The sequence below is a fragment of the Typopeltis vanoorti genome, chromosome 12 (genome assembly GCF_054136105.1).
Source record: "Typopeltis vanoorti isolate ZY-2024b chromosome 12, IOZ_Tvanoo_1.0, whole genome shotgun sequence".
In the NCBI taxonomy this organism is placed as follows: Eukaryota; Metazoa; Arthropoda; class Arachnida; order Uropygi; family Thelyphonidae; genus Typopeltis; species Typopeltis vanoorti.
Genome location: NC_143560.1, coordinates 88,471,878 through 88,487,086, shown reverse-complemented (window position 1 = coordinate 88,487,086; position 15,209 = coordinate 88,471,878). Strand labels below are relative to the sequence as shown.

The following is a 15,209-nucleotide window of genomic DNA, read 5'->3' as shown; positions in this document are numbered from 1 at the left end:
ACCAGCAAACTCCACTTCATTTGAATAAATGAATATTCTATGAAAGATTATAAATGTTTCCTGAATCCTAGCCGGGATTCGAATCTAGGTCTTTGCAACCAAATGACAAATGTAGCGATGTCTTCGCGATCATGCTACAGACGCGCTGGCATGGGAAATACTGCAAATAAAGAACTTTTTTTTAAAATGACACCTGTTTTTTTATTTATTTTCATTTTTATTGGTTTATGTATGTTTACGAACATTACGATATTTCTCATCTTCCTAACAAAAGATAGGATAATAACAGATCACTCTACAAGTCTTCTAGAGTGATCTGTTATTATCCTATCTTTGTTTAAACCCAATGGAATTACTTCTTTGATGTTTAGATAAGGGATGCAAATTTAAAGCGTAATTGGGAATAAATGTGTTCAGACTTGTACGGATTGCTTTACTGATGTATTCAATGCAAAGGTTTACATCAGCAGACTAGAAATAATAATGAAAACAATAAAATTAGTACAAAAATTGCGAAGATCATCTCGCTTGGCATTTTTAAAATGCTAGACAGGAGAGTGATTGTGTGAGTATTACTCAATACTATATTGATATGAGTTGCGGAAAACAAAACACCTACGGTATATTTAGGATCACTACTAAGAAGGAAAATATCAAGAGGACTTGAAAAGTGGCTATGATTATCTAATGTTCAAGTAAGCATTTGAACAACTGGTATCAGAATGCTGGTGATAGCAAATACCTAAGCATATATACTTAGTGGATCACTGCATCTGAAAAAGGGAAGCCAGTTGGAGCGGTAAACATTATCCCAAAGGAAAATGGCTTTACTATGAGAAAAGTTGCAGGGAGGAAATCCAGATTTAAGAAAAGAAAATCAAAAAGTTCAGAATAATATGTGGCATTAGAAAAAAACAAAAAACAAAAACAGCATCAAAAAAGAGTACCTTCTGAATCCTTGAATTGAACAACCATCACATGAGATATCAGAGTGAGCTTATACAGAAATGCCATATATGAAGTGGAAAAGTTCCAAACAGCGTATAACTGGGAAAGAGCGAACAGGGATTAAAGTAATTCAATTTCTTTTTAGGGAAAATAAGCATGATTTGGTAAAATTAGGATGGAAAGATAATGACTCAGTGAGGTGGAACTAAGATCCCGTATATTTGTTAAATACAGTGGAGGAGTTACATTGTTATCTCTCATGTAATCTATTTTTCTTTGCTTGACTTGTTTAAGGAAAGCAGAAATGAGAGCATGACCTATGTAGTAATTGTAGTAATCGTCTAACTGAAGAAAAGAACACAGCGTATTGTGAATATGAAATGATAGAGGCAATCTATCCCCGTGTTATTCTTCCGAGTGCTTTGTGATTTGCGATATCTCACAAAATGCAAACGCAATTTAGTTTGCTCGTTCCTCTTTTCACTCTCAGAGGCGCCATTTTTTTTATTTATTTTATTTATTTATTTATTTTATTATTAACAGGCCTATGTAGATCGGGATAGTCCGAATGAAAAAAACATTCGTCATGACATATTATAATCAATATTTCGAAAATTCAGCATTTATTATTTCAGCATTTATTTTAGTGTAAATGCTGTAACAGTTAACGTCGGCCTCAAAATCTTGAAAACGATATATCCCTCTCCATCAATTAAAGCAAGAAATACGGCTTAAACCTGAAATGTCGACTGTATAATTTCTGTTCTAAATGCTGAAAATGACTTTGATGGATTTGACAGCATAATATAGCTGTACAATTATAATATGTATGATTTCTATTGAAAAAGAAACAAACACGTTAAGAAAAAGTAAATTTCGTACAAGCAGCGGCAAACCCAAACCACCGATGGAAAAATCAAAATCTCTGATCGAAACCAGGCTGTCATCTTTACGCTTTTCATATGTTTTTGGAATATTTTTTCGTGAATTAGTCAATAATATTATTAACGTGATATATTATTGTCAATTTTCCTTTTGTAGCTGGAGTGTCTATGAAGAAATGTGGGTCTAAGTAGTCTGAAAATGAATGAAGTTACACTTTGAACACGTCTGAATTACACTCACATTAAGGAATGCTGTAACACTCAGTTTGTTCAAGTTCTCTCTTACATTCAGATATCATTATATCACAATATTTAGAATCTGCCATAAGACCAGTGTCTTGCTCTACTCCACCTATCATCACTATGAAATATGGTAGTGGTAGAGCAGGTGCTGGATCGAGAGATTGCCTTCTTGCTTCGAGTGTGAGTAAGAAGTCATCGGCATCAGGTGAAAGAATTTATGAAGCTGTTGATAAACCGCAGTGTGATTAACACAAATAATTAAACAATTTTCTAGAAATTTAAATTTATCTAAACAATCTGAACTGCTTCCACTTTGCCTTCAACAATGAAACTTTAATAAAATTTAGAACTGAAAATTTATATTTTTATAAACAGAAATGGTATTTTAGTTTCATATTTCGAGATAAAGAATCGAACATATTACTATGATATACAGTACGTAGCTTTTTCAGATACATGAATGAAATCCATTAACCCAAAATAGTGGTGCTTATTTGTTGGATCTTCCAAAACTTAAAAGCAGTTTTGTCGCATAACAGTAATACAGAAACCTTCCATACCTCTTGCACAGGCAATAAGAAACGCTTGAAACTATGTGCAATTTGACAGAAGTAATAAGGCAAAGACTAGTGTTGGAATAGCTGTTGTTATGTAAACATATAATTGCATTGCTACTGGGTATGCGAGGATTTACAAAATACGCTGATTTTCTGCATTTACTCGTATTTCACGCCAGGAAAAGAGAATATAAAACTAAAGTCTCCTTCGCTTGTGTTGACGCCACTAAGAAAATATTTCTGCCACCAACTGAATATTAAACTGGATCTCATGAAACTTAAAGGAACTGGACAAAAAATGGACTTGTGCATGTACTTAACTGTAAAATTTCTAAGAGGGTGATGAATTCGAAGCTGCTTATTAAAACAAGGATGCTGAAAATGATAAAGAACTAACGGTGCAACGATACCTAGGACAACAAAATGCTCGAGTGATGCAAGACTATTGGTGTTTTTCCAAGGGAAAAACGAAGTGCTTACGAGGGAAACCAGAGGACACTATCCTATCGATGGTGTCCTCTGGTTGAAAAAAAAAAAAAAAATTCTGGGTTTGAATCCTTAAATCTCTTAGAACGCGAAGAACTTTATAACCCCCCCCCCACACACACACACCAACTAGATGAAATATCCGATCTCATAAGCAGACGCTAGGGTTTATCATACCAAAAGAGCACATGCAATTTACAGACATAATATACTGGCCTCATAGCATGCTTCGGTCAGCACTCCAAACAGTCAGTAGATATGATTAACACTGGTTTTCAAAATCTCTGAAAATATTGAAGTTCATTTGTGTAGAGAGTGGGTAGTTTCGGAGAGCAACTATCAATGAAACATCAGTAGAAGTCTCTTCTTTCTTCCATTTTCTTTTGGGTGAAAAAAAAAAAAAAAAAAAATGAAAACCAGATGAGAAAACTATTAATCAACAACAACAAAAAAAAGCAACTAATAAGTAATACATCGCCATTCGTCTAGCACGCTGAAGTAATGCTCTGGAGTGCGGAGGTAATAAAGGTAGCGAGTGATGCCTCGTTACCGATTTATTTTAAAAATACAAAAAAAAAAAAAAAAAAAAAAAAAGCAACGTGTTAGAATTTCGTAATATACCATAACATGGTATACCAACTAATTCGACAATTAAATTATAAATATGAATTTTTTTACAGTCATCTGCTGACACAAAATCTACAAAATAATAATAATAATAATAATAATAATAATAATAATAATAATAATAATAACAACAACAAATTAAACACTTAAACCTAATGTTTACAAGCAGAAAAACATTTTTTTCCTCTAAATTATGTTTTAGAAATTCACCTAAACAACACAAATTAAAATGCCTTCGACTGTATATGCCGAAAGATTTTATCTTGTTTTTCAACAACACACAGCAACAATAAAACAAAAATGTCACCCCCCCCCGTAGTCTAAAACAGTGTACGCTGACATCAAATAAAAACCGGAATATCTGTTCAAGAAAGAAATACAATCTTATTATTTATAATGAGTAGAAAAGAAATATATACCACCATACTTAATTAACTCTTTGAAATTGAGCAAAGGAAACAGAGTAGAAGATATTTCACTTGACTTGCACCACTTAAAGGCCACGTCTTTCCCCTCGTCCCTTAAATCAAACCTCCAAAAATAAGCACAAGGTAAAGAAACAAAACGCAGATAGAGAATGACATCATCAAAATGCACTTCTAGCTTCGAGGAAACCGAAATAAATTCGATTCCATCTTTTCTGAACACTGCATTTGTTGGATAAAGTTTTAAATGCGTTTTGTGGACAGATCAATAAAGTATAACAAACGAAAAACATTAAATAAGAATACTATAAGAATTTTAGTTATTTCATAATTTTAAATGAATAAATAAATAAATTACTAATATTTTTGTATGCATTATTAACATAGATTCAGGTAGCGCGAGAGAAACAAGTTGAGACAGACGCCAACAAGCGATTAGGAAAAAAGAAGAAATGAAACATTCGACAAACTATATACGGAATATTATAAAGCGAGCAAATCAAGTAAACAATGCAGTTTGTATAATAACTTAAATAAATAAACAACATCATTCTCTGACGATATTTCTTTCGACAACTCTGTCACCTAGTAGAGGGAACTAGAATCTATTATTGCCAGAGAGCTTATCCGTCTTGTTAAATTTGTCTTATCAAAAAAAGCTCCATGTATAAAATGTCGTTATATTTTATGAAACTCGTGTTTCAGAATATTCTAAATATTGTTATATGCTTAAATTATGACATTGGTTTATTAAAATAATAACACTCATGTTTTTTTTTTTAATTAAACTTCGTTATATGTTTATTACCTAATTTTTGAGGGGAGATCTTGTAATGATTTATTACAATGGGGAGGATCTAGAAATCCAGAAATATCATTGTGAAATTAATAGACTAACACATACTTAAAATTAATAGACTAACACATAAATTATAATTGGGTTTTTTTAGAAAACAATGTATAGTATTTTCAAAACTTTGTAAATTCTACATCTGAAGCCGATTAACTAATGAATACTTCCAAACTGCAATCAGTCATATTGAAATCTGTAATTTCACTATAATTATTATATATAAATGAATATATAAAATGACACTAATTAGTCTCTATAATATAAGAATAAGATATTATATTAATATTTAATAATATCATTAAATATTATTTTAATTAAAAGAAACACACGTATTAACCACAGTGAAAATTATTTAATTGTAAATATTTCATCCTAAGTATCTTAGGACATCATCAGTACAGTAGTTTTAAACAATAATAGGAATAACATACAGTTAGGACGCATGATTGCAGTAGAATCTCATTAAACGTGCATAACGTGCTACAGAAGTAAAAAAAAAAAAAAAAAAAAAAAAAAATTATTTAACACAATTTTCTATGACAATTTCCCATACTTTAGGAATAGTAAGAACGTCGTTGCGGTTTAAGTTTGGTCTGTGTAGTAGGGCTTCAGAACTTTCTTTGTATTAACGTTCATGTTTATATAAAGATCTATGTAAAAGTTTAGACTTTTCCCAATGGATCCTATGGTTTGGATTTTCAATTCCGTGTTGAGAGAGGCCAGATTTCTGCATTTTAAGAAGACGAATGTGGTCTTGATGTTCCGAGATGCGTTTCTGAACAGACCTACTTATCTGTCCAAAGTAAGATAATTTGCATGAGCATGGAATCTCATAAACGCCAGGCAACATCAAAGGTGAGAGTTTGTCCTTGTAAGGAGAAGGTAACAAGTTGTAAATTTGGTTGATAGGCTTGTAAGTAGTGACAAAATTGTATTTCTTCATAATTTTAGAAAGACGTTCTGAGATGCCTTTAACGTAAGGTATAGGAATCCTATGGACTTCTTCCTGTCTGGTTTGAGGTGTGGAGAAGTGGCTGATGATTTTTTGAGTTGTTTTAGGATTATATCCATTTAGGATGGCTGTATTTTTGATTACTTCTAATTCCTGGTTTAAAGATTCTTCAGAGGAGCAGAATTTGTGTGCTCTGGAAACTAGTGATTTAATAATGCCAGATTTCTGAGATGGATGATGAGCAGAAGAATTGTGAATGTAGCGACCTGAGAATGTAGGCTTGCGAAAGACAGACGTGGCGATGGAACCGTCTTCTTTTCTTTGGATGTGTAAATCCAAAAAGGAGATACCCTGTGGAGATTCTTTTTCTAACGTAAAGTTGATGCGATGATGAAGAAGGTTAATTTTATCTAGAAACAGTTGTAATTCGTGATCGGGATGATCCCAGACTGCAAATACGTGGTCGACATATCTTAACCAAATTTTTGGTTTGGGTTCAAAAGTGAACATTTTTTCCTCAAGGTGTTCTAGAAACAAGTTTGCTAGGTTTGGTGATAAAGGAGATCCCATTGTTGTTCCTTCTTCTTGCTTGTAAATTTGACCTTTCCAGGTGAAGTAACCTGATGCAATAACAAACTTGAACAATTCAACTATATCAGACGGAAATTTTTGAGTTAGTAATTCTATTGTATTGCATTTAGTCTCTATAATATAAGAATAAGATATTATATTAATATTTAATAATATCATTAAATATTATTAATATAATGTATTATTAATGTAATTAATGTATTGTATTGTATTGTATTCAAATTACCAACGGAAAAATGAGTAGTCAATTTATCTAACCGTCCACTAACAAAAGATGAATTAAATGTTCTAGCAAGAGGCCATAAATTTGCGATTTCACCAAAGTGTTTCCCATATTTAGACTTCATACATAATATAGAAAGAAACGTCAAATATCTCTCCAGTATTGAAGCCAACAGACTTCGATTTGAAGTAGCTAAAGTGATCTACAATGCCAAACCTTCAGAATTAAATATCCCACCATCAGAATTGAAAGCTATTATTTCCTTAAAACGTAACAAAAATATAATCATTACTAGAGCTGATAAAGGAAATACCACTGTGATTCTTGATACCAATTCATATGACCGAAAAATGAATTTGCTTCTTCGAGATCGTAATACTTACGCCAAATTGGATTATGATCTTACAAAACGTCAACTCAGAAAATTAAATAAGCTACTTAATGAAACTTCCACCTTAGATGAAGAAACAATCAAAAAACGTAAGACCATACCATGCAAGACCTCCTAGAATTTATGGCTTACCTAAGCTACACAAAACTAATGTTCCACTTAGACCCGTCGTAGACTGTATCAGCTGTCCAACATACAAGTTATCAAGATTCTTATCTAACCTTCTCCGCCCTCACATAGGCCACCCAGTCTCTTCAATCAAAATATCTACTGAGTTTCACACAAAAATTAAAGACATTCAACTATTAAAAACTGACTTGTTAATCAGCTTCGACATTGTCTCCCTCTTCACAAACATTCCCCATAAAGAAACAATAGAATTACTAACTCAAAAATTTCCGTCTGATATAGTTGAATTGTTCAAGTTTGTTATTGCATCAGGTTACTTCACCTGGAAAGGTCAAATTTACAAGCAAGAAGAAGGAACAACAATGGGATCTCCTTTATCACAAAACCAACAAACTTGTTTCTAGAACACCTTGAGGAAAAAATATTCACTTTTGAATCCAAACCAAAAATTTGGTTAAGATATGTCGACCACGTATTTGCAGTCTGGGATCATCCCGAACATGAATTACAACTGTTTCTAGATAAAATTAACCTTCTTCATCATCGCATCAACTTTACGTTAGAAAAAGAATCTCCACAGGTCGCTACATTCACAATTCTTCTGCTCATCATCCATCTCAGAAATCTGGCATTATTAAATCACTAGTTTCCAGAGCACACAAATTCTGCTCCTCTGAAGAATCTTTAAATCAGGAATTAGAAGTAATCAAAAATACAGCCATCCTAAATGGATATAATCCTAAAACAACTCAAAAAATCATCAGCCACTTCTCCACACCTCAAACCAGACAGGAAGAAGTCCATAGGATTCCCATACCTTACGTTAAAGGCATCTCAGAACGTCTTTCTAAAATTATGAAGAAATACAATTTTGCCACTACTTACAAACCTATCAACCAAATTTACAACTTGTTACCTTCTCTTAAGGATAAACTCTCACCTTTGATGTTGCCTGGCGTTTATGAGATTCCATGCTCATGCAAATTATCATACTTTGGACAGATAGGTAGGTCTGTTCAGAAACGCATCTCGGAACATCAAGACCACATTCGTCTTCTTAAAATGCAGAAATCTGGCCTCTCTCAACACGGAATTGAAAATCCAAACCATAGGATCCATTGGGAAAAGTTTAAACTTTTACATAGATCTTTATATAAACATGAACGTTAATACAAAGAAAGTTCTGAAGCCCTACTACACAGACCAAACTTAAACCGCAACGACGTTCTTACTATTCCTAAAGTATGGGAAATTGTCATAGAAAATTGTGTTAAATAATTTTTTTTTTTTTTTTTTTTTTTTTTTTACCTCTGTAGCACGTTATGCACGTTTAATGAGATTCTATTGTAATCATGCGCCCTAACTGTATGTTATTCCTATTATTGTTTAAAATTACTGTACTGATGATGTCCTAAGATACTTAGGATGAAATATTTACAATTAAATAATTTTCACTGTGAATACGTGTGTTTCTTTTAATTATGATCGCACCACAGTTTTCGTTATTTAAAAAATAAATAAATAAATAAATATTATTTAATGATAATATTGTTAAAAATGATAACATTTTTAACAATAAATGTTTAACAAATTTAAAATTTTGACGCAAAGTTTCCTTGCCAGGAGTGCAGAATTTCTACATCATTATTATTATTATTAGTAGTAGTAGTATTTTAATACAACCACGATAACCACAAATAGGGGGAGAGAGAGAGAGAGAGAGAGAGAGAGAGAGAGAGAGAGAGAGACTTGCTTTCACCAGAATCAGCAATAATTTGATGCTTCCCCAATGCGATCGCGTTTTCGCACAATGGATTACCGTGATATATTAAATTATGTTCTCTTCCAAAGGCCAACATGAAATTTTATTTTTATAAAGCAATTACGTTGTATACATCTGTATTATTTTAAGTGGCTCTCTAACTGAGAGCCACTTAAAATAATTTCTTATCGTAGACGATATATATATATATATATATATAAATAATAATAATAATTAATAAAATAAAATAAATTTTTAAAATTTTAATGTCTACCGAAAGCGTAGACTTCCGAATCCTAAATCCTGCCCATAAACCTAAAATCAGTTCTCTTTATGAAGAAATAGAATTATATTCAAGAAAATTACTTCAATTCAGATTTAACAAAATAAACAAAAGTAACGTTCTTTTTATTTTTATTTTTACAACATACAGCATACTGTTAAAATGTTTAGTGTCATTTTATCATTCTTTGCTTGCTGCTCTTGTTAAAGAGATTTAAAAAAAATTCTCAGCTGCGTGACATAAATGTGATTTGAGATTTCAGTAATCGGCTTGTTGAAAGAAACTGACATCTAACGAAGCTTCCTACACAATTTTTATTTATATTTTCTAATGAAAGTTTTTGATATAATCTATGTTTAGTGAAATGTTACTTGAAAACTGGAAAATCACTGAAATATATCAGTAGTCATCTCCGAGGAATAGCTGACTATATGAAGCAATAATTAACCCTAATCTCAGCCATAACGAAACGTTGTCCCGAAATACTAATACCTTTTAATTTATTTCTTTTGATGGCAACAAATTTATTTATACCGATCTGTAATCAACATATAATTTCATTGTACATTCCTTCCAAAATTAAAATAATAACACAGTTCACTGGAAATCACTTACATATCCAGCTGATATGTAAGTGATTGTATTTCAAATACTCTATACAAGGGAATAGATTCTCAAATTCTCTCAAAACGATTACTCTTAATATTTCTCTCTCTCTCTCTCTCTCAGCTCAAGATTCATTAAATGACGTCACATCCTTAAACGGGAAAAATGTGACACTATAACCGAAGTGAAAAATATATGAAGTATATACTGAATGATATAATCATTCAGAAATTTCATTCAGAAAGCGAATCAAGCTTTCAGAAGGTCAATCATTTTCTTAGAAAATTCTGAGTATTCCAAACATTTCAAAAATATTTTAAAAATCATTATTATTTTTTTAAATACCGAACGCAGCAAGTATATACACGTGATGAGTTAAAAAAAATAAGCATATATTTATCTATCCCTTTCAATCGTTTCATCTTTTCAATTTTAAAAGGCTGTGTAGTTGAGTATTTTTATTAGTAATGTTATAAGGAATGATGGGAAGATCAAACGCACTATGTTGAAGGGAGGAAGTCTTAAGTCTGTTTTTAGGTCAATTCCAAATAGTGAAAGCTGTTTTACCTTTCGTATTAATATACCTTGAATGAGTGGACAAGTGAAAAAAAAGAGAAGAAAAAAAAAAGTAGCTGAAATAAACATTGCTGAGTTCGGATGAACTATTCAAGTATGCTTTGTTAACAATTTAATCTTAAGCCTATCTCGTACTTTAATAACTGTGTCGTAAACGATATTCAAACAGCACTAGTTTTCATGAAAGGGATGTTTGCAATACATAGTTGCTAATGAATAACATTATTCATACTGGAATTTTAATCTGTTAATTCATGACACGTTATTCTACATAATAATCATTAGTTAAGTTTTTCGTTGGGAATCAATGCTCCAAACAACTATCTTGAATCCCTTTGAACTATTTGAGCATTTTTTGCCTAGTGAACGGTTTCGTTAGATGAAAATGAGCAGCCTACTAATAGACATACATAAAATACGTAGTAATATATTAACGGTTATGTGAAAGTTGTATTCTCTTATAAATTTAAAAAGTTGAGTTTCCTTTGGAACCTGAATAAGGTCATTACTGAAAGTTTGTTTACGCTGATTTATTCTCTCTCAAATTTGGGATAAAATCAGATAACAAACAGATCATGTAGTTTATAAGTGCGCCCTCTTTTGTAATCCATAAAATACCAGGAAAGTAAGGGAGAGAAAAAAAATCCGAGCTGAAACTCGAGCGTTGGGTAGGAAACAGGAGCAAGCAGCACTGGAGATATACACCTGTCGTATATTCCCCCCCCCCCCTCTCTCCCTGCAACACCACCTTCGTAGCTTCACCTTCACCCCGTAATCCCGATTGGTTGATTGAGCATATTTACCAAATGGTAGAAATAACTGGAGAGGGAAAGAGGATGATTACATGTCAGTGATATGACGTTATTTAATATTTTGCAGCAGCTACATATCGAATGTATTGTTTTCGACAATAATCTGGGGGGAGAGAAAATGTAACGCCCCCTAGTGTAATAACTTGGGAATTTCTACACCTTAAGATTTGAAACAATAAGCAGGATGGTACTAACCTGTCTGCTCCAGGACGTGGGGGACTGACCTGTCCTGTAGGCTCGAGACTGTCAGTAGCGGGAGTTTCAGAAGAACTCGAAAAACCTGTCTGTTCGGACTCCATGGCGATATGCCCCTGCCGAGTCTCACAGGGGCAGAAGTGGTTGTAGTCGGATGACCTCCACGGGTTGCTAATACAGTATAAAAGTAAACCAGTCCGTACTAACTTCACTATGGCGACCACCTGACTGAGAGACGCTTCTCCCGCGTTCTACCTGAGTTGTGTTGCGCGACGCTGACTACGTGGAGTTTGTGCTTGTCTGTTTGTGCGTCTGTCAGTGGGCTGCGTGCTGGGATCATTGGCTGCCCCTGCAAGAACGAAGGGCGCACCACCGACGGTCAACCCGCAATCATGGCGGCATTCTTACATGGCAACCATCCCTCACGGGCTCGCAGCCAGAACTACGCAGTCAAGGTCAAAAAAGGTGAGCTGCACAGGTTTTGCTACGAAGAGGATCACAGTCAGTGGCGGTAGAAAGTTAAAAGACTGACGTCCGGTTAAGGAAGAAGTTGGTATTCATCTGAATACTGTTTACGAGAGATTAGAAAGATTTAATGTCATTTGGTTGGCTTCGATTCGCTCATATTTGCTAGGAACTAACTTTCTGAACTGTTTATTACTTTCTGAATTGTATTACTGTGTAGGAGTCAAGCTCTTAAACAACAGGAATTGTATTCTAATTTCGAGGATGCGACGTTATCTCACAGCATCGTGAACTGGAAATGAAGATCAAACCATGATGATCAATTATAATAAATGATTATTATGTATGAAAATTGTATAAAGATGTAATTTTTTGTGAGTGAATGTTCGACAATTTCCTTAGTTAATATAGTTATTATTTCCCAATAATATATTTCGAAAGGTTTCATATATGACTGTGTCAACCTTACTAATATCACTACATATTTCTTACCAACTGGCCGCACGATAATGCATTTCTGTTATATGTATTATTGTATGTACAACTAATTTATTTACGTATTCCAAGGAATAAATCCAAACAACGTATGGTATGGTCTATTTATTCTTAATACAGAGTATCTTCATTTTTATTATGATATCTCTATCAAGAAGAAAAATATCAAAACTTGTATTATCTTGTCGCAGCTAATCGCATTTTAAATTTTGCCCTCATTTCTAGTGATTTAAAAATATCTGTGTGCGGCATTTATTTTGTAAAAGACAGAGAGCGCATTCCATTATTCTAGCGCAGTAATAGAAAAGAAGTCATATACATTGAGATGTACTAATATGTATGTTGTAAGCATACGTATCAAAAAAGTAATCCCGAATGATTTTTCATAATGCAAGAAAGCTTTGATTTGTATGTGTAGTTGACTAAACAGGTATGATCCGTCAGTATTCAATTTTTCTGCTTCAGCGATGTCATAAAGATCCGGAGCTTAAGCCACACTTTTTATTTTATTTTATTTATTGTTGTTTTAATTTTTATATTTCTGACAGTATTGGTGCTGGCGATTCGGGAGATATGACTCTAGAATTTTTATAACTAATTTTGTAATAAAAATTAAAACATCAGAATTGTATTTGATATAAATGCGAATAATACATAGTAGTTACATACGCTATCTACATAGAACGAAGCATTGTAGGTGCGTTTGTGTGTAATTAGTTCATTAGGACTATTCTACGCACGCGGGGCAACACTTAAAAAAAAACTACTAAGCAGTGTTCGTGTTTCCAAGCGCATCATCAACTTTTTTAGCTATCCAACAGACAGAAATCGCACAATAAAAGCTATCATTTTAATTTAAAAAATAATAGTTATTGCTATTAAACTTTAATAATAATAATAATAATCCAAATTGTTAAATAATTTTCCTTCAAAGTCTTAATATTCGGTTCCATCAAAATCAGTCATTCAAATAAACAGACGTAATGCAGATAAAACTAATAAAGCTATTCACCTGCAAACCTAAAAACTGCATATAAAAAAAAAAATAAAATAAAATAAAATAATAAATTAATTCTTCCCTTCGCAATTTAATAAAATTTCGAAGTTTCAGTACCCAACTCCAAAATTTTAAGAACTTCACATGAATATTAATTTGTAGCTAATAATGCGTATACCAAAACATCAAATAATTAAACACTCTCCAATTCTCTGAATCAGTGGTTGGGGAATTCAGAAAGAATATCTCTTCTAACAGGGGGAGAATCTATTCTACCAAGAGAAATCAGAAGGGGAAAACTTTTGTGGAATTTTAGTTATTAATATAAAAACGAAACTTATCTATATAAAGCGAGTCAGGAGAAATGTATGTAACATCAGAAGCATACAACAGAAGTATTTTGAGTAAAACTTCGTACGGCCATGAGTCCGATACTGAAGGGTTAAGGGATTTAGATTGTTTGATATATATATATATATATATATATATATATATATATATATATATATATATATATATATATTAATGGCTAAAGAGTTTTCAGTGAATAAAAAAAAAAGCCCAGACGTACAGGCAAAGTGCTTATTCAACTATTTACAACTCATAGTTACAAGAGATTTCCATAAATAGCACTCTCAAACTTAATTATACAGTGAAGCTCAATCATTCCAAAATTCATATGGTGCACATTAGGAGATCTGATAGACAATTCTGTAGATCACCGATCCTCTAGCGTGAAACGATCGTCCAGATATGTTTTTCACTGCACTGGTCAAGTATGGAGATGCTCCATCATGCCGGAAGTGAATGGAATAGTGCATAGCCAAACGACACCTTATAATAGTAGCAGCAATTCGTAGTTTAGAAATAATACAAACAATATCACATGATGCGATTTCGAAAATAAACGAACTAATGAAGTTGATTAATTAATTAGCGTATGATGATAAAACGGCCATGAGACTCCTTACGGGGAGCTATGGCACAATCTTATGAAGCCAATATTAAGTTATTGGCTAATGTGTTTTTGTTTGTAAACTGCGTGTGCTCTCCTAGCCGGTTTGAGGAAGAAAAACCCGAGTTTCGAAAGGGAAATCCCTCCGCCTCCGTGTGAGACCGGCTAACTCACCATTTGTTGAAAACGCCTGATAAAGTTTCCTCACGTCATAGATGAGATTCGAACCCGGGTCTTTCCAACCAAAGGACTCGTCTAAATCAACTGAATTAATGTTCACTTCAGTATCACACACACACACACACACACACACACACACACACACACACACACACACACACACACTGATACTGAAGTGATGTCGAAAATTGTTTTCTATACGAGGATTAATTTCTGATTAGAACAAAATATATCGATGCAGTGAAAAACTGGGGTTCAGCTAATTACAGAATTACAGCCGATGGTGGTGGCGATCGCATACCGGTCTATGAAGTTTATTTAATTTCTAAAATATAATCTATTTTAGGCGGTTTTATTTTATATACTGTGTATAATATATAATATAATACAATGTGCATAGTCTTTATTTAAATTTAAACTTTAACATTGTGAACGTTACAAATTAGCTAACTCTTTACAATTAAGAAGAAAAGCCAAACGGCTATTTTTCTGGCGAAGTTGATAAATTAAGGGGATAAAAATCCCTTATTGTTTTTCAGCCAGTATGCGAAACTCTAAGATCGAAAACTACGAT

The 15,209-nt window shown here is 32.9% G+C and overlaps 1 protein-coding gene across 1 annotated transcript in view; it reads right to left on the bottom strand.

The window, feature by feature from the left end:
• LOC150100977 (protein grainyhead-like) overlaps positions 1-12,708 on the bottom strand; it is a 267,013-nt gene extending 254,305 nt beyond the window's left edge. The window contains exon 1 of the mRNA XM_090401949.1: positions 11,544-12,708. Coding sequence (XP_090258075.1) covers positions 11,544-11,647 — 104 coding nt within the window. The 5' untranslated portion in view covers positions 11,648-12,708. The remainder of the gene's footprint in view (positions 1-11,543) is intronic.
• Between the last annotated feature and the right edge of the window lie 2,501 nt (positions 12,709-15,209).